At 52.7% G+C, this 19,856-nt stretch overlaps 1 protein-coding gene across 4 annotated transcripts in view; it reads right to left on the minus strand.

Moving 5' to 3' along the window:
- SYNE3 (spectrin repeat containing nuclear envelope family member 3) overlaps nucleotides 1–19,856 on the minus strand; it is a 95,687-nt gene that overhangs the window by 34,304 nt on the left and 41,527 nt on the right. For all 4 annotated transcript variants that reach the window (XM_078054165.1, XM_078054166.1, XM_036106151.2 and 1 more), the window contains exons 3-8: nucleotides 17,347–17,519; nucleotides 16,169–16,478; nucleotides 8,621–8,782; nucleotides 6,637–6,984; nucleotides 3,144–3,280; nucleotides 1,943–2,117 (exon numbers count right to left, since the gene is read on the minus strand). In XM_078054165.1, the coding sequence (XP_077910291.1) occupies nucleotides 1,943–2,117; nucleotides 3,144–3,280; nucleotides 6,637–6,984; nucleotides 8,621–8,782; nucleotides 16,169–16,478; nucleotides 17,347–17,519 (1,305 nt within the window). The remainder of the gene's footprint in view (nucleotides 1–1,942; nucleotides 2,118–3,143; nucleotides 3,281–6,636; nucleotides 6,985–8,620; nucleotides 8,783–16,168; nucleotides 16,479–17,346; nucleotides 17,520–19,856) is intronic.

A 19,856-nucleotide genomic window follows, 5' to 3' on the forward strand; every position in this document is an offset into this window, starting at 1 on the left:
CAATTGTAAACCTTGCTGGTCTCCAGGCCAGGTGATCTGGAGGTGTCCCCTGTGCCAAGAAAAAGCTCAGATGTGCCAACGAAAAGTATCAGAATATACAACTATATAACATGATCCCAAATACGCGAAAATTGTCATGAATTATTTAAGGCTTCTGTCTATTGGTGACCATATTGCATAGAAATGGCTAGATGGATTTTCATCAGATATAAAGGGTATGGTATTACTTGGGATTGTCTGAGCTAAAATTGATTTTTCTGACACATGTAAAACCCTCAGGGCTCCGCAAAGTGAATTTTACATGTGTTGAAGGGCCTCCCCAGAAATACCAGGTTGGATAGAAAATGTGATGTTGTGTCCCTCCACATGTTAACAGTGGTCCTAAGGGTTTGTGGGATTTTGGGCGTTTTTTGTTTCCTTCTTCACAAATCTTTACATCTCCAAGCAGGCACGACTTTCATAACCAGAATGAAAATTAATATAAAATGAGGCTTATGATCTGATACTCTTTTGTGTCTCCTCCCACTCAGTATGTCTTAGACTCGCTGGACCTGAAAGTATTTTATGGACATCAGAGCTCCACAGGATACCATCAGGCAGTGTTGACAGGCTAATCAGAGCCTGCCTGTTGATGGGCAGTTGTGGTAGATGCCATCGTCTGCTCACCCAACATTCATTCCTTCTTGCTCACCCAACAACGAGCATTGTGTCTAGATGGCAAAGTGCCCAGTCACAGGTGTCGAAATAAATTTCTAGGGTCAAGATGGGGCTGCTTGACCCACTTTTTTTTTTTTTAAAGTAAGCTTTATGCCCAACATGGGGCTCGAACTCATGACCCTGAGCTCAAGAGTGGCATGCTCTACCGAATGCCAGGCAACAAAGTGAAACTTCCAGGTAAGTTTTGAGTTCTCGTAAATGCTCTGCTTGGCCAGAAACGCATTATATCTAGTCTGCGATCCCCAAACATCAAGCCAACTCTCGGCCTTCTCAACCCAAACAAGGCTGGCCATTGGCCAATCAGATATTTTCTATCTGTTTTTTCCTTGTTCTTTATTCTGCATCCTACGAAACCTTCTGGCCGTCTGCCCCATTTTGCAGTTCTCCAAAAGGAGGCTGTCCACTTCATGAAGTGTTAAATAAAGTTTGTTCGTATCATCTAAATTGTCTTCTTTGATCACATTTTAACACAGGGTTATGTCTATAATCCATATAAGCTGGTCCTGGCAATCCCATCATTCTCAGCCAGTGATTGGCCGAGGGATAGTCATGTGACCTGGCCAATGCTAGGTAAGGAATCTGCCTGGGCTTCTGGGAAGGAGGGTTTGCCTCCCTGTTCAAAATGGTGAATAGAGAAAGCCTTTTTGCCCCCTTGCTGTTCCTTCCTGAACAAGATGTTGTTCACGTGAAGATGCAAGCTTGCTGTGGTGGCAGCCATCTTGGGGCCATGAAGGGAGATGTGGCTTGGAGCTAGAAAGAGCCTGGGTCCTAGAAGATACTGCTGAGCTATCAAGCCAGCCCTGAACCACCTGGAAGCCTCTGGATTTTAAGCTGCCATTGGTCAGAATTTCTGTCACTTGTCACATGCATCCTAACTGATACACATGCAGTAAAGGTAATGGCCTCACATGCTCTCCCTTAGAATTGCTCATGCTTCCCCCAGAGGACCATCTGCAGGAGGATCCTGGAGGGAAAGGGTGTGGGAGGGTCAGTACAAAGTCCTGCGGTCCACCCAAGAATTGAGGATGACCTTTGTCACTGATAACATTTCCTGTGCCAACTCAGGACTTGCCAGGCAGGGTGCAGCAAACTCTACCCAGATTCCTGGAGCACCCAGGAACACGCCTTTCCCTAGAAGTCGGGCTACGGTGTCATGTCTGGCTGGGGGCCTCCCTCCTCCCCCCCGCCCCCGCACTGGTCAGCCCTCCTGGCGGGACCTGGTTACCTCGATCTGGGGCAGGAAGGTGTGAATGGAGGGCAGGTCTGGCAGGCTGGCGGTAACATCCAGGAGCCTCTGGGCCAGGGCCCTCCACAGCTGCAGATCCTGCAGAGGCCGCTGGAAACGCTGCCACAGCTCCAGCCCTGTGGCATTGCGAAGCTTGGTGCTCTTCCCCTTCATGCTGCAAGGGGGAGAGAGGGGTCAGTTCAGAACTGAGGCCTCTACCGGGACCCCGAGGGAGCCCAGCGCACACTATCCCCATGGTGGGCTCTCCCCCATCCACAGGCTGCTGGGAGTGGCCACGGGGCCTCAGAGGTCTCCCCCTCTGGATTAACATGCACTGGAAGTAAGCCAGTTCTCAGACAGACTTGCAGCCCAGCCTCATGACCAGAGAGTCTCAAGCCTCGAAGAGGAATCATGGAGCCCCTAGCCTGGTACTGCCTATCCCCAGGCACCTCGCAGGAGCTAAAGCAAAATCGAAGAGACCATCACCCTGGGCCTTAATAATTTCTAGAAATAATCTCTCAACTACAACTTCCAGTCATAGAGAGCCAGCACATAAAACCTCAACAAGAGAAGCTGGATCCGGGCCCCTGCTCTGAGGTATAGACACACAGCAAGGGGGAGCCCCCCAAGTTCATTTGGAAGGAAGCTCTGTATCAGGCGGAAGGACGCAAAGTGCTCTGGATACATGGACAGTTGCGCTGTGTTCACAACACCTCTGAGGCTCACGGAGCAAAAATAGCTACAGGTTGCAAATTTACACTGTGCTCAGCTCCAGCGCGGGTGGATCTTTGATTTGCTGGTGTTTGCTGAGCTAGGACACTGGAGCCCCGGCTCTGCCTGAGCCCAGGGGCCAAGGCGGAGGTAGAGGCTGGTCTGAAGACAGGCTCGGATGCTGAGTCAGCACCATCTGCAGGCAGCAGGGTGGTGTTTGTCTATTGAAGAGCCCTCCCTTTGGCCATTACGTGGTGGACGCTTCCCCACTGTGATGCTACACAGAGATGGGATGGAAGTCGGTGAATGAGCCACGCTGCATGGAACAAAGCTAAGTCCAGTCCTCCTTCTGGGAACAAAATGCCAGGGGTTGAGGGCGCCAGAATTATGTTAGAGTTACCAGGTGTGATGGCCTTCGATGAGGTCAGAAGACCCTTTGAGCGTGAGGTTCAAGGCACAGCCCGAGTCCCACCTCCCTCAGCCCGGATACCTCTGGAACTCCTGGAGGGCAGCGACCACGCTGTCGGAGAGAGGCTGCGGGTTACGGGAGAGGGCGATGAGCTCCTTCAGCTGGGCCTGCAGCCGGGCCACCCGGGGCTCTTCGGCCACCAGCGCTGTCCGCGTCGCCTACGACACAGGGACGAAACCAGAGGGGCGTGGGAGAGTCAGTGACCGGGGGACGAGTGTGGCAGGTGGGAGTGGGCTAGCCTGGGAGAAGCCCGTCACCCAGGGCAGGGACTGGGGTCTCCGGAAGCTCAGCCCCGCTCTCCCGCTCTGTGCCCTGACCTTGGCATTTGCTCTCACCAACCTGGTTTTTCTATTATCACTGACCTCAGTGTTGTCCTGAGGGCCCACACCTAATAATACAAACAACGAGTATCTTGGGAACACTGCACCATGCTGAGTGCTCTGGGTGTCCCATTCACTGAAGCTGGGCAAAGACCCTAGGAAGTAATTCTCCGTGTCCCCATTGTATACCCAAGGGAACTCTGGCTGAGAGTCTCCTGACGGTTGCAGGGCAAGTAGACAGTGGACCTGACATGGGAGCTGGGCCCTCTGGCTCTTAGACTCTGCGGCACTAAAGGAAAACAACAATCTAAGGTGCTTTGTGAATCTGGTTCGTGTTATTGGCAGGCCAAGAGGATATTTCCCCTGAGCACTCCTGAACCAACTCCACTCGCTGGACTGCATTCTGACACCAGACACAGCCCTTTCCTGCTGTCCTAGGAAGTACAGAATTTGACCTTGACCTTGACGCTTGCTGGGCCCGTGCTCAGTAGGAGGTGAGATGGGGTAGTGGAAAGGGCTGGGCTTTGGCATGACACAGGCTGTCCGGGAAACCCCCTCGACCCCTTCCTAGCTGGGCAACCCGGGCTGTTCCCTCATTGGTAAAATGGGGCCACCCCCTTGACCAGGCACTGGCTACAGAGCAGGAGCCTAGCCGTGCCCCTCCCCAGCTGCCCCCCACGCAACCTGAGCCTTGGTCCAGATCCTCCACTCACAGGGACTAGTGAACCAGCCAGCCTCAGTCCTGGGCGAACCGCAAGTGAACTGGGACCAGCGTGGAGCTCAAGGGCGCAAGCTCAGATGGATGGGAGGCAGCTGCTAGGGGCAGGAGGGAACACTGTATGGGCAGCGGGATGCGGAATCTGTCCACATTCAATCATGAAGCAAATGTAATGAAATCCGTACAAGTTTTCATAGAAGAGGAAGACACAACTGGTGTATGTGAACTCGCAGTTTCCAAACCATTCACGAGGAAGCCCCGCACACCCGCTCCCAGGAAGGCTGGCCACGCTGTGGACAAGAGACACTCGGCCTTCTGCACCCATGATGTGGGCATCTTGAGTTTCTGGATTGCTGGGATGCCCGGGAGTGGGGCCGTGTGAGGCAGCTGTGGTCAATGCTGCGTTAGCCACAAAACTGCTCTGATTTCAACCTCAGGCACAAAAAGTCTCCCTGAAGCCGATGAATGGTCCTGCCTGGTCCGCAGGGGGACGCCACAGATCACTCCCTGGCCCTGTTCTCTGTGGGGGAGGGTCTCGGGACTGGGACAGAGAGATCAGGACATCACGGCCAGCCTGAGCTCTGATGTCCTCGCTCCTGGTCCTTGCCTCTCACTGTGCTAATTTGCTAAAGCTGGGAGTCTGAGCTGTTACAGCGGGTTAGAAGCATGTGCTCTAGAGTTAGACTGTCTAGGTTCAAGTTCAAATCCCTGCCTCCACCTGTAGGGTCATAACCACAGGCAAGTCGTCAACTCATGAGTGCCTCAGTTTCCCCATCTATAAAAGGGGATCATGGCAATACCCACCCCCCCCCCCACCGGCAGAGGTTTGTCCAGCACTCAGCACATTGCATGCCAGGTAAATAATAACCGGACTGTGTCGATTTGAAGGTGAACACGTGGCTCTCTCACCTGGGGTCCTGACACTACCACCTTCTCTGAAGTAGGCCTGTTTCTCAAAAGAGGGAACAGTCCACATTTCCTTCTTGGTGCAAGATGCGATAAGTGCCCTCTACCTTTCCCCTGCTCTGCTGGGCCACGGCTGCTCCCGGCCGAAGCAGGTGGGTTTCGTGGGCCTCGTCCCAGGGCACCCCGCCACTCCGAGGGCTGGGATGGAGCAGGTCAGCTGTGTGTGTGCCTGCTTCCTCCTACAGAACGCACAGTAAGTGCAAACGACAACCGTGTGAATGCTCCCCCACGAACAAACGTCTTGAGTCAGAAATTCCACGCTTCCTTTCATTGGTTGCGGTTAGTCACAGCTTGACTGTAATTGAGAAGACACTGGAACCAGGTGGGGCAGAGAGTTCGTAGGGAGGTGGTCAGCCTCCTGCCTCAGGACAGGCTTCCTGACACACAGCCGGGACAGAGGCAGGGCTTTCTAGGCTTTCCCTCCCGACTTTGTCCTCTTTGAGAACCGGCTTTGGCAGGTGCTATGCCAAGCACTTGTTAAGCTTTCGTGGGTTCATTCCTGTTCTGCATACAACTGAGGTTTAAAGCACCTCTCCCAGGACCACGCAGTTAGCAAGGAGAGGATGCTGGACCTGCGCCCGGGCAGTCTGACCCGAAAGCCCCCGCCCTTGACCCCTGTGCTCTCCACCTCCACCCGCGCCGAGGCGGACAGTCCTAAAGAGGAAGCACGTTCCCTCTGGGCAAAGGTGGTCGCTGCAGGGGAATCTGGGCCGCTACGAGGCTCAGTGAGCCCTAAACACTATGTGCCTTGTTTCTACCCACACAAAAATATTTTTGCAGATAGGCAAGCATTAGAAGGAAGAGAAAAAACAGAACAACAATGCAGACTGGAGGTGGGATCTGGGTAGTTTTTCTTTTAGACATTTCCCCTAATGGCGCTAGTGTGGAGCTAACCCAGTGAGTTAGGAAGTAAAGATAGGAGTGGGGGAGGATGTGAATCTTTATTTAGAAATCTCTCTGTCCGTAAGTCAGACCTCCTGAGTGTGTACACGGGTGGGAGGAAGGCGAATGCACTCTGACTGCACGCTGTGTCTGGGTGGGAAGCCACCCCACCCTCCCAGGATGGGCATTGTCTGCTGGGTCTCCCCAGAACCCCATCATCTCTACACTGAAGAACTTTCCCTCTGACCTAACTCTCCCTGCTCTGGGCTCAGGAAGTCCACCCCACATCCCACCACTGGGCAAGGGAATGGCAAACTCAAAGCCAATCCACCTCTGGTCTTATTTACCCTCTGACTCATCGTTTGATCCTGGGGATGTTGGGGGTGGGGGGAGTGAAATCCCTCCAGGCCTCAGTTTCCTCATCTGGAAAATGGGTACAAACACCTAATTTGCGTATTACACCCAGGGAACTCAGGTTACCAAAGATCCAGGGAAACTAAAGTGGGTGTACTTAAGGCTTAGCTTGATTCACGCCCCCTGCCTCCCCAGGCAAGGGAGCTCCAAGTGGTGAGGCCCCGAGGCACACAGGGCACCTGGACGGTCCATGTCTTAGCCGAACACTGCTTACCGAGTAGAGTCTCCAGCGGGCCACCAGCTCGTCCTCGGTCCCCGCCTTTGCTGCGGGCTCCAGGGCCTCCTTGGCCAGCCTCTGGAGGTCCTTCCTGAACTCTCCCAGCTCGGCCTCCAGCTGCTGCCACTGCTGCTCACAGGCCCCCATGGACCTGAGCAGGTCCTGCAGCCGCTCCTCCTCCTCCTTCCAGAGGACGCACAGCTTCTCCAGAACTCTGCGCATGTCCTCCAGTCCCTCGGTGATCCTCTCTGCGCCCAGAGGAGAGGTGTTCTGGATGATGCCCACAGCCTGTTCCTCCAACCTCCTCAAGGACTTCTCACCCTGGGGAAAATCATCGGCGATGTCCTAAAGGGGGCAGGGGGGGGCGGAGACAGAGAAAAGCATGAGGGGAGAGAGAAAACATCTGCTGCATTTTCCCGAGCCCCGGGGAAGGTCATGCTAAACACCCATCCCTGATTCCCAGGTTAGAGTCCAGGGCGCCTTTCCAAGGAGTGGACTGTCTGCCTTCGTAGCATTGACACGCAAGGTGAGGACAGAATTCCCTTCCGGTGTCTTTTATAGCCATTTGATTAAGTCAAGGAGAAAATCTCTGTTGGGTCTATCTTCAACCCTCTCTGACGTTTGTTGATCTTCCTTTTTAACGCGGACGGAGGCAGCCTCAGGCCTGGAGCCTTCGGCTGGCAGAAGTATGGAGCCAAAGAGAGCCTAGTGACCCCATTTGGTTTCATTATATTTATTTTATGGTTCTCTACAAATTAGGAGTGAGTGCTGGTTTTCCATTCATGACAATGATGTAAATTTTCCCTTCAAATAAAATATTCATCCGCTTTTAATTAAAAAAATTTATATAAACACCTTTAAATCTATTTTGTTTGAAAGTGCCTTCAAAATATTTCACTTTTTTATTGCACTGTCAACGCATGGAGTCAAGTATATAGATCCTAAGCACTACTGTTCAGATGGTTTTGAGAAATATTCACACCCGTGTAGTCCACACTGTGATCAAAATGTAGAGCATTTCTAATATCCCAAAAGCTTCTAGAACTCCACATATCTGAAATCATAGAATATATTAGCTTTGGAAACCGGCTTCTTTCAGCAAAATGCCCTTTAGATTCTTCCATGTTCTTGTATATATTAGTACTTTATTTTTTTTATTGTGAGTAGTATTCATATATATATATATATATATCTCCTGTTCCACGATATGTTTATCCAGTACTCTGCTGATTAAAATCTGAGTTTGCTTTCAGTTTGGGACTATGACAAATATGGTCTGATGAACATTCTCATACTAGTCATGTAAGATGTTTTTGGGTCATTGTGCACTGGTTTTTTTAAAAAAGAGTCACCTTAAGTACAAATATGAAATAAATGGTACAGGGGCTGTATATCTATGGCAAAACTTATAATGTGGTCCTTGAATTACTGACGGTAAGTAACACTCCCTTTACAGAGGACGTCAGAAGCTCATTCAAGGTCACAGCCATTCAGGAAGGCCAGAGTGGACCAAGCCTCTCACCACCGCAGGCCTGATGCCTACGCCAGGGTTCCTTACCCGAGGCATAGTGACACCTGCAGTGGGGTCACTCCATTGTGGGGGCTGCTCTGTGCGTCACAAGATGCGTCACAGCATCTCGGGCCTCCACCCACTAGATGCCATTAGCATCTCCACTCCCTGCTGTCACCACCAGAAGGTATCTCCAGACATCGCTGGAATGTCCCCTATTTGAGACCCACTGGTCCAGACCATGCTGCCCCCGCCTTGGGTTTCCAAATGCCCTGCTGGCTCAGAGATTTCCAGAAAGCAGCAGAGGCCCCAAACATATTGCACTAGATTCCAGGCTTCTCATGTGGGGTTTGTGTGCCGTGGATTTTGTATCTCGTGGCCCCCAGCACACCCAACAAACGACAACACAGAGCCCCCAGATCTGAGCGTTTCCTCAGTGGCCCCCTCTGACAGAGACACAGCCCAGTTTACCTGCAGCATGGAGAGACGGTGCTGGGTGGACAGTCTGCAGGTCCGTCCCACGCAGCTGCTCACCTTTTCCACCACCGCCTTCAGCCACAGCTGGAACTCGTCCACATCTGCCTGGAAATGCTCATGCTCCCGGGTCATCTGCTCCAGCAGACTCACTCTGTCCTGTGGGAGGGGAGGAGAGTCACCACCTAGGAAGGTCCCCAGCCCAGAGCGCCCCTGGCCTTCAAGGCCTGCCTCTGTGCGTGTGTGTGTGTGTGTGTGTGTGTGTGTGTGTGTGTGTGATGCAATCAACCCTCTGTCCTTTTGCCGAAGATAAAGACATCCCCAGATGCTCTTCTCTACCTTATTAGAGTCAACCAAGAGACTCTTGGTCAAAGCATGTCCACACTGGGCCTGTCAACGATATGTTTTCCTGCCATGTCCTGGAGGTAGCACTCAAGACGGGGGCATTGTAACAACTCCTGCTACACAAAGTGATCACTGGAGCACTCGCCAAGGTGCCAGGACCGCTCGAGGAACTTGAGGTACATTACCATCTCATTGAGCTCTCCTGCCCACCCCATCAGCTGACACTATTATTATTATCCTGGTTTGACAGATGGGGAAACTGAGGCACAGAGCGATGCCTCAGAGAGCACTTGCCCCAGGTCACCTGGGTAGGAGAGCACCAAGATTCAAACCCAGAAGGCAAGACTGGGCCAATGGCATTTGTGCCCCGAGCCAGCCGTGTCTGCAGGGCATGCAAATAAGCAGCAGGCTGCCCCCATTTCCTCACGGGTACGGTGATGTTGCTAGCATGAGCTGGAGTCACCTCGCTTTGCAGACAATCCCACTCTCGCTCTAACCACTCAGGGACAAGATGGTGTCCTGAGGGCGGCTGTCATCGGGGAAACAGCAGTGTCCCTGCTATAAGACCTGTGCCCCCAGGGACTCTGTTTCTCAAACATATCCCTGATCACACAGCCTCATTTCTCTAAAGCCCTCCATGGCTCCCCACTGCCCACAGGCCCAGATCTCAGTGCTGCAGCCTACGGGTCAAGGGCAGGGCCCTGCGGTCAACACCCTGGGCTCGGGAGCCCACTGCCCACAGCTTGAACCCTGGCCTGCCTCGTGCCTCAGTCTCGGCACCTATACATACGGTTAATAATAACAGTCCCCCACCTCACTGGGGTGCAGTGGGATTAAATGCAGAGCTCACACAACCCCAGAATCACGCTGGGCAGCTAGTCAGCACCTAATACCTGTGAGCCTTTGATTCCTGTCACTTGCTGTCCCCTGTACTCTTGTCACACCCAAGAGAGCCGGAGTGGGCAAGTGAGCAGCTCCACCCAGATACACTGACCTCCAGGCCCCACCTCCTCTGACTTGGCCTGCTGCCCCCAGGCTCAATGAGCAGCCTTCCCTCGTCCTGTGCTTTCCTCCTGGCCTTGCCCACGCCTTGTCATCCGCTGGGGGAGCCAAGGGCTCCCGACGCACCGGGCTCTGGTTGACTTCCTCCCCAGGCCCCGCGCAAGGTGGCTCTGTGAATGAACGCTTCCCTAAAGGCAGGAAGAAATCAACATGGAGTGTGGCCAGCAGAGAGAAGTTTTCAAGGAGAGCCAAGAAGAGCGAAAGAGGGGACTTCCTTTTCATAAGCACACGCTATGTGCCTAGAACCCTGGAACATGGCAAGCACGATCTTAATTTTCCCAATGATGCCAAGCCCGCCCATTATGCAGATGTCCAGGCTGATGTTGGGAGGTCACGTAACTCTTGAAGGGCCTTCTAGACAAGATTTTAAGTGGCCAGTGCCCAATTCCAAAATCACCGCTCCGATCCAGAGGTGGGCTGACTAGACAGTGGGTGTTTCTGGCTTTATCTGCCCTGTGGTGTCTGGTGCAGCCAGTTAAGGTGCTAGGTCGTGGCTCACAAGCTGCCAGAGGCAAACCCGTAAAGCAAGCTGTATTCCCATAAAACTCAAATGTGGACACTGGAATGTGAATTTCGTATCATTTTCACATGTCCTGAAAGATTCTGCTTTTTATTTTCCTCCCTTTAAGGAGGTAAAAGCCATTTTCAGCTCGTGGGCCGTACAAAATCAGGAGATGGGGCAGATTTGGCCCACAGGCCCTTGTTTGCTGGCTTCAGCTCTTACTTAGCCGGGGAGCTGGCTGTGTCCAGGAGGGCGCTGACCCTCTCCAAAACAGAGTCAAAAGTTCTCGAATAGCAAGTGTGGACAGACATGTGGATTCAGAAAACTTCCCTGCCCTTTGAGAAAGTCCTCACCACACCTGAAAATATTCATATTAATTCATTTAGACCTTTGCAACAACCAAGACAGGGAGGAGAAAATATCCCCATTTTAGAGATGGGGAAACCAAGGCACAGGACCAAGTCCTTCAGTGAAGAGCTGGGAGCCTCCCACTAACGGACTGAGGCTCAGAGCATCAGCAGCAGCGCACAGCGGCTGCCTGAATTCCAAACGTGGACCAAGAGACCATGGCCCTCTCCATCACGCCTCCCGTGCTGGCCCCCTCTTCCCGCAGGATTGTCTGCATCCATCAAAACCCTTCCAGAGCTGCCCCTGTCCCCGGGAAAGCCTCATTTCTGAAAGTGGGTCAGGAATAACAAGCAGAGAATAAATGCGGGGCCCCTGGTTGACGATGATGGTGATAAATGTTGTAGCAAAGCGAAGTCTGCCCCGGAACGTGCTGGCCGGCGGCCCCGCGTATGAGCAATGAGGTGCTGGCTGGCGCTTGGGAAACGCAGAGTAAATAAAAGTCTCCATGAGAGTGAGCAGACGCTCGGAGCCCTGCACGGCCGAGCGGGGCAGGCGTCCAGACCCGCTCTGTGCCAGGCAGAACGATCACAGAGCACAATTCAGCCTCGGCCAGGCCGGCCCCGCTGCAGGATGACAGGGGTGACAAATGGGGGAGTCCTCAACCTTCCCTCATCAGACCGAGCAATTAAACCATCGGTGGCAGGCAGAGTTGTCAGGAATGTCAAAACCCAACCAATTAACAAGGGCAGCGTGGATTGATGCCTCTGCAAGCCTGCGCCAACCGCTTTGATTCATGGCCCAGATGCCAGACGGACACGCCCCCTTCGAGAGCCGCCTCGGGAAGCGGGGGATGCTGCTGGGCGCCTGGCCCTTTCACAAAATGTAATTGGTGGATTAAAAATAAAACTCATAGTAAACAAGCAGGACCCCACTGGCAACCAGCCTGCTCTATTCTTGACTCTTGAGGTCTGGGGTTGACAATATGCCATTGCTCACCCCAGAGCTTGGCCAGCAGATCGAGTCCCGGGACCTCCCTCCAGGGGGTGGCCGCAAAGGCCACAGTCCAGAGGTGGCCCCCACAGTGCCTCTGTGCTCCTGTCCCCCGCAACACCAGTGGCTTTGCTAATGAACATATTGGAAGTCAAACATGGATTTTCAGGGGGTGAAAACTATGACCTGCTAACTAGCTTGAGAAATGCTGAAATGCACTCTTCGCTGGGGAAAGGCAAGGGACTAATACAAAGCATGTCCCCTACAGACTGAGTTGTGACCCCCCGATTCATAGGTTGAAGCCCTAACCCCCAACGTGTTGGTATTTGGAGGTGGGGCCGTTGAGATTAGGATCACTTGAGGTCATGAGGGTGGGGTCCCCAGGATGGGATCGGTGCCCTTATAAGAAGAGACAGCAGAAGCTTACTGTCCCCCTCTCTCCGCCATGAGACCAAGAAGGCAGCCATCTACAAACCAAGAAAAGGCCCCTCACCAGGGGCTGAATATACCAATACCTTGATCTGGGACTTCACAGCCTACAAAACCATGAGAAATACATTTGTGCTGTGGTGTTCTGTTATGGCAGCCTGAGCGGACTAGGACAACGCCACGGAGACCCACCCTGAGCACAGGCCTGGATCCCTGGGGATTCTGACACGGCCCTTGTCCTGTCCCTGGGCTAGGAGCGTTTCAGCTGCCTGCCCTGGGCTGGCTTTCTTATCTGCCTTGGGAAAGCCTTCCATGCAAGGTGAGGCCTTTGTCCAATGTCCAAGGCAGGTGCCCAGGAGGTATCTGGACCACGAAGGATCTTCAGGGACCCCAGGACATGCAGCGTTCCCCACCTTGCTTAGGATAGAGCTCGGGTATTTTCCTGTTGTCTAGGGCTGGAAGGCTGGGCTGTGTCCCGGGGGTTGGTGTGTGTTGGGGGGCTATATCCCATTTCACTAATGAGGACCTTGGGGTTGGAAGTTAAATCTCTTACTAAGGACAGCGCCAAAGTTTGATTTGCTCAGTAAATTCTGTCTTCGGAAGCTCATGCCCCCCTCTAGAATCTGAAGGAAGCTATAGCTCTTCTCCCCAGCAAAAGGCACTCATATAGGTTTGCATATGACTTCAGAGGGCTCGTAGGGGCCTGCCCCGGCCCCTCCCTAGCCGGCACCTCTGGTCTGCTATGGCCCAGTCCGGGGGAGACAAGCAGCAGCTCCGTGGCTCACCAGCCCCTCCCCGTCCACGGGCTGACAGGGCCCCCCGTGAGTAAGAACAGAGCTCCCAAGGCTCTGGTGGCCAGGAAGAGAAAATCCAGTGTCTGTGAGCTTCAGCCGACAGCCGGAAAAGCCAAACTGAATTTACTTCTCCACGCAGGATCAGGTCACCCCGCAAACACGGGCGCCCCCATGCTCCTGCCCCGCAGACCCTGCTAGCTGGTCTCTGCCTCCTGGAAACCCCAGGAAGCACGGTGCTCCCTCCTCCAGGGGCTCCAAACCTCCCACTCACTGCTGCCTTCCACTTTCTCAGCGTGACCCTCGCCGATGGGCACGGGGCCAGGACCTGAGGCACTGCTGAGGGTGGAGCCTACCTCGAGCGTCGCCTAGAACCTTCTGAGTCTTCCTAGTGGGACAGTGGGGCCTGCCACTTAGATGTTTGTTGAAGTCTGCAAAATGGGCCCAGTCAAACCTGCTCTATCTACCACACGAGAAGGCTGGGAGGACCAAATGAGCCCAAAGACATGAAGAGACTTAGAAAAGACAGACGTCGCCAAGAAGAATCGTGCTTTATGATCTTTTGGATCCAGTGAGGGGAGGGTCCCCCGGAGTGACCTTGAGGATCTCTGAGGTGATCATTTCCCCACGTGGGCCAGGACTGGTGCTCACGAGGGGCCCCCGGCACGCCCCCTCCACACATGCGCGCGCACACATACGCACACACGTGTGTACACACACACACACCCACAAGCCTAACTACTTTCCATTTCCTGTCCTCTGCATGCTGCAAAGGCTCTCTGCTGATTGACAGGAGCACCTGTTTCCTATAAAGTCACAACAAGGAGGCCACGGGGGCAGGCAGCTTCTCTGCCTGGGCCCCAGGGGCAGACCTGGAGAATCATGATCCTTGCCCCCACTCAGGACTTGGGGAGGGCCAGGCTCCCTACCCACGCTGCCCCTCCATTCTGGCCCGGACAGAGCTGCCCCACAGGCTCCAGTCTTCCCTCCGGGGCCTTGGGCACTGTGTGCCGCCAAGCTGAAGGGCGGGGCTCTCATTCATTCAACAAACAGCTCCGGGCACCTGCTGAGTCTCAAGCTCCATGGTGGTTGCTATTTATTCTCATTGCTATTGAGAGTAGAGGTAAATTTCTATTGGGAGGCCATCTGGCAGTTTTCAAAGGGCTCACTTGTGAACCCATTCAGTCCTCAGCCTGGTTGCAGGTAGGGTGAGCTGCCCCGAGGCCATGCAACTGGGAAGCAGCAGAGCCTGGCTTGAACCCAGGTCCCTTCCCAAGCATTCAGGGACCTTAGTCCTGTTCTTGTTAGTGCATTCCAGGATCCCTGTTTGTTATAGGCCTGTTGCCCTTAAACTGTAATCAGGAAGGACCCAGCAATATGGTGGGCTAGAAAGCCTGAATACCCTTCCACGACCGACAGCCAAAACTGCTGCACAAAATTTAACAAGCGTTGTTTAAACGTAGGCCTGTGTGTGCACACACCAAGGGAAGAGACATCGAGTGGACCACAAGCAAAGATTAGAGATTGCTAAACTCACAGGTGTGCTTGAGGTTTTCCTGGGTTTAGTGCTCAGGCTGGTGGAGGAAGTGAGACTTGGGCCCAGAGGAGTCAATGCCAAATGTCAGAACCCTTAAGGGAGAACTAGAAAAATCTCCCCATATGCAAAATACAAGAAAGAAGTCTGGGTTTCAGCTTGGGCTCTGGGATAAAAATAAAACCAAAACAAATGAGAAAAACAATCACCTTTCAGAGTACAGAGCCAGGGGCCTCTCACATAATTTTGGCTTGGGGTTCAAGTTTAGAAACAGGAACTCCCCAGCGAACACACTGATATGAACAGAGGACTCATGAAGGTGAATTCCTGGGGAAGCCTGGCTGAAGCAAACACAGGCCACTTGGAGGGTCAGGCCCCAGCCACAGGGATCTACAGATAGAGTCCTGCTCGGCACAAGCTCACGGCTCAAAACTACAAAGGCCCCAAGGAAATCATTCATCCCATCAGGAGACCCAGTGGACGTCAGGTCAGGCTCTGGACTTCAGCCACCTGAACAATATGATGGAGATTGCAAACTATGTATACTTAGAATGCTTACAGATAGAGCCCCTACCTGGAAGGAGGGCAAAATTTATACAATGAGAGAAAGAACAAGGGAGGTAATTAAAAAAAGAAAAATTAGGATTTCTTTAAAAAATACCTGTAATGGAAATTGATAACTCAACGGACTGGTTAAAGATCAAAGATATATGGGCCCGTTGGACTCCGTGCTCAGCGGGAAGTCTGCTTGAGATTCTCTCTCTCCCTCTCCCTCTGCCCCTCCCCCTGCTTGCCCACTTTCAATAAATAGATAAATAAATAAATAAATAAATAAGATCTGTAAAAAAATAGTCAAGGATATAATGAGGTGTGGGTATGGGGACAAAGAACGGGCAGAAGGATTGGGGGAAGGTCAAAATCGAGCAGAGAAGGAAGGGCTGGAGGGCGGTAGAAGGGAAGGAGGGAGGGGGGGAAGAGGAGAGGAGAGGAGCCGGGCACAGGCGAGCATCACAGCATCAGTCAGTGCACACGTGCTAAGCACCACATGTGTACTCAGCACCAGGCGGCACCAGGTGTGTGGACGGTACACCATAGGCTGACGGGTGGGTGAAGGCGGGGGGGTGGGTGGGTGAGTAGATGGAAGGCAGATGTGTGGTGGTGAGGGGGTGGGGGGGTGAGTGCATGGACAGTGGGTGAATGAGAGCTTGGTTAGGCTGGCGGGAGATGGCTGGATGAGTAACAGATGGCTGGGAGGGTGGGTGCAGAGAGATGGTTGGGGGGTATGGGGATGGGTAGTGGGTGGGGGGATAGCGAATGGCAGATTGGGTAGTTCAGTGGGGAGACAGATGGGGAGTGGGTAGGAGGGCGAGCAGGTGGATGCATGGTGGTGGCCGGCGGGTGACTGGGTGTTGGGTGGGTGCACAGCAGATGGCGAGTACGGGGCGGGGGTAGATGTTTAGGGAGCGAACGTGTAGCTGCATGGGTAAACAGTGGCGGATAACTGGATGCAGGGGCGAAGCTAGAGCCCACCCCCCCTCACGCACCTGGGCTTTGGCCTTCACCGCACTGTACTCGGCCTTCATCCTCTTCTGGGCATCTTCGTCCACACTGGGGTCCCCGATCCTGTTGAACAGGGAGGCCGCCTCCTCCAGCAGCCGGTCCAGGAGCACGGCCTGGTTGCCCACGTGGTGCAGCAGCACCTGGGCGTGGCTCAGCTGCCACTGCTTCTCCTTCAGGCCCACCTGCAGCTCCACGGGGGCCTCCAGCACCACCATCATCTTCTGGAACCAGCGGTAGAACTCATCCTGAGCCAGCAGGTACTCGCTCCAGTGCAGCCACACCCACTCGATGCGGCTGCAGACAGAGAGCATGGGGCCATGATCCCCCGTGTCTAATAGTGTCCAGAGCGCAGGAGTATCTGGGGGCTTGTCCCCGGCTCAGAGGGGCAGAAGGCTGGGGGCCCGTGTGTGGGTTCCAGAGGTGCCATGAGCTCGCTGCCTCTCCCTGCCTCCTCGCCCACCTCAGTTTCCCCGTCTGTAACATGGAGATGGCCCCGCCTATCCAGCCCACATCAAACCACTTTGGAATTCTAGCAGACACCACTGGGCCGAGTCACCCCAGCCCTCAACATTCTGGTTTCATAAAGATGAAGGGGACGCTGGCGGCTCCCGTGTACTTAGGGCCTACTGTGCCTTGCCCTTGACATTTGTTATCCTCTTCCATCTTCTCGACCACCTTCAAGGAACACTTGGTGACACCCCTTATCCAGATGAGGAGCCTGGCGCTCAGAGAGGTCAAGTAACTTTCCCAAGACCGCACAGCAAGTAGCCAGCAGAGCAAGGGGCAATCTCAGGTCTGTCTAACCCCCATCCCTCCTTGGCTCCCAGGTCTAGGCAGAGATCTAGGCTGAATTGCTGGCAAGGCAATTTTCACTCCAGAGCCACTCTGCCATTCTGCTGGAGGACGAACACATGGCAAGTTACTAAGAACTAATTGTTGGCAAAACACGAGGGGGCTCCCACTGCCTATTATCATCATTAAGCTTGATTATAATTAGAAAGAGGCAGGCGGCGCTGGCCAAAATCCCAAGAGAACATCTTGTTCCCCACGATCCCAGGACTGGAGAAATGTCCCTTGGGCGGAGGCCCCAGGACAGTGTGGTGGCGGCCAAGGAGGGTCCCCAGCAGCTGCAAAGGCCTGCCAGGGTCCCCAGCCACCCTACCTGTGACAGTGAGTCATGTAGGTGACCGTCTCCTCCCATTGGGCTTTGATGTCCTTCAGCTGCGCCAGGATCTCGGGCTTCTGGTCCTCACGGCAACACGCCAGGAGGGTTTCAGCCACCCGCAGCACTAGGTCCACCTTCACGCGCCCCTCCGGCTCTAGCTGGCATAGTTTCTGTCGTGGACACAAAAGCCAGTTTCCAGGGGTCAGACAAAATACAAGCGGGCAGAGCCTTGGCAAGACAGTGGCATGTTGGCAAGAGCCAGGACTTGGAGGCCAGAGGGGCTGGGGTTCTCGTCGGGGCCCCTGCATCCTTCTCCCGTGACTGTGGGCAGCCAGCTAACGGCCCTGAGGTTGGAAGCAGGGGGCCTCGGAGATGAGCGCACCACCACAGAGCTGATGATGTAACTTCCTTCCCTTCCCTACTTGGCCGCTTCCAGCTCTGTGAACTCAGACAGGTTGCATTATTCGCAGCCTGGCACCCTGGACTTGGTTTTCTCATTTGTAAAATGGGATCATTCATAGTACCTAGCTCCCAGATTTTTTTTTTTTTCAGTATGAAATGAGAAAATGCAAGGTGCATGTCACGGTGTGTGGGGCTGTGAGAATCTGCCTTGCAGGTCTACTGACGGGAGTGGGCTTGACCCAGGGCCCCTCGGCTGCTCCCTCCAGTGACCAAGCAGAAACACCAAGGCAGACCTGTTCCTATGGGCTTTTGGGCTCCTCTGATGTGTGACTGGTCCAGGAGGCTCCACGGCCTGGCCAGACTCCCTTAGAACCAACCCCAGTCCCAGACACTCCTTGATCTCCTAGATTGGGGGGTCGGACCTGTATCAGACTGACCTCACCCCCCCAGCCTCATGGGGCTCCCAAATCATTTTCTCTCACAGACGTTTCCCTATCAAACATCTTGAGTTTTTTTTAAAAAAATTTTTTTAAGTTAAATTCAATTTAAGGAACATATAGTGTATTATTAGTTTCAAAGGTAGAGTTTAGTGATTCATCAGTTGCATATAACACCTAGTGCTCATTGCATCACGTGTCCTCCTTAATGCCCATCACCCGGTTACCCCATCCCCCCACCCACCTCCCCTCCCGCAACCCTCAGTTTGTTTCCTATGATTAAGAGTCGCTCATGGTTTGTCTCCCTCTGTTTTCTTCTTATTTTATTTTTCCTTCCCTTCCCCTATGTTCACCTGTTTTGTTTCTTAAATTCCACATATGAGTGAGATCATATGATAATTGTCTTTCTCTGATTGACTTATTTCGCTTAGCATAATACCCTCTAGTTCCATCCACGTTGTTGCAAATGGCAAGATTTCATTTTTCTGATGGCTGAGTAATATTCCATTGTATATATATACCACATCTTCTTTATCCATTCATCTGTCGATGGACACTGGGCTCTTTCCATAGTTCGGCTATTGTGGACATTGCTGCTATAAACACTGGGGTGCATGTACCCCTTCAGATCACTACATTTGTATCTTTGGGGTAAATACCTAGTAGTGCAATTGCTGGGTCATAGGGTAGCTCTATTTTTGACTTTTTGAGGAACCTCCATACTGTTTTCCAGAGTGGCTGCACCAGCTTGCATTCCCACCAACAGTGTAAGAGGCTTCCCCTTTCTCTGCATCCCTGCCAACATCTGTCGTTTCCTGACTTGCTCATTTTAGCCATTCTGACAGGTTTGAGGTGGTATCTCACTGTGGTTTTGATTTGTATTTCCCTGATGCCAAGTGATGTCGAGCATTTTTTCATGTGTCTGTTGGCTGTTTGTATGTCTTCTTTGGAGAAGTGTCCGGGCATGTCTTCTGCCCATTTCTTGACTGGATTTTCTGTTTTTTTGGGTGCTGAGTTTGATAAGTTCTTTTAGATTTTGGATACCAGCCCTTTATCTGATAAGACATTTGCAAATATCTTCTCTTATTCTGTAGGTTGTCTTTTAGTCTTGTTGACTGTTTCCTTTGCTGTGCAGATTTTTATCTTGATGAAGTCCCAATAGTTCAGTTCTGCCTTTGTTTCTCTTGCCTCTGGAGACGTGTCTAGCAAGAAGTTGAGTGGCTGAGGTCGAAGAGGTTGCTGCCTGTGTTCTCCTTTAGGATTTTGATGGATTCCTGTCTCACATTTAGGTCTTTCATCCATTTTGAGTCTGTTTTTGTGTGTAGTGTAAGGAAATGGTCCAGTTTCATTCTTCTGTATGTGGCTGTCCAATTTTCCCAGCACCATTTATTGAAGAGACTGTCTTTCTTCCATTGGACATTCTTTCCTGCTTTGTCGAAGATTTAGTTGACCATAGAGTTGAGGGTCCATTTCTGGGCTCTCTATTCTGTTCCATTGATCTATGTGTCTGTTTTTGTGCCAGTACCATACTGTCTTGATGATGACAGCTTTGTAATAGAGCTGGAAATCCGGAATTGTGATGCCGCCAGCTTTGCTTTTCTTTTTCAACATTCCTCTGGCTATTCAGGGTCTTTTCTGGTTCCATACACATTTTAGGATTGTTTGTTC

This window comes from Halichoerus grypus, chromosome 8, assembly GCF_964656455.1.
Source record: "Halichoerus grypus chromosome 8, mHalGry1.hap1.1, whole genome shotgun sequence".
Taxonomy (NCBI): Eukaryota; Metazoa; Chordata; class Mammalia; order Carnivora; family Phocidae; genus Halichoerus; species Halichoerus grypus.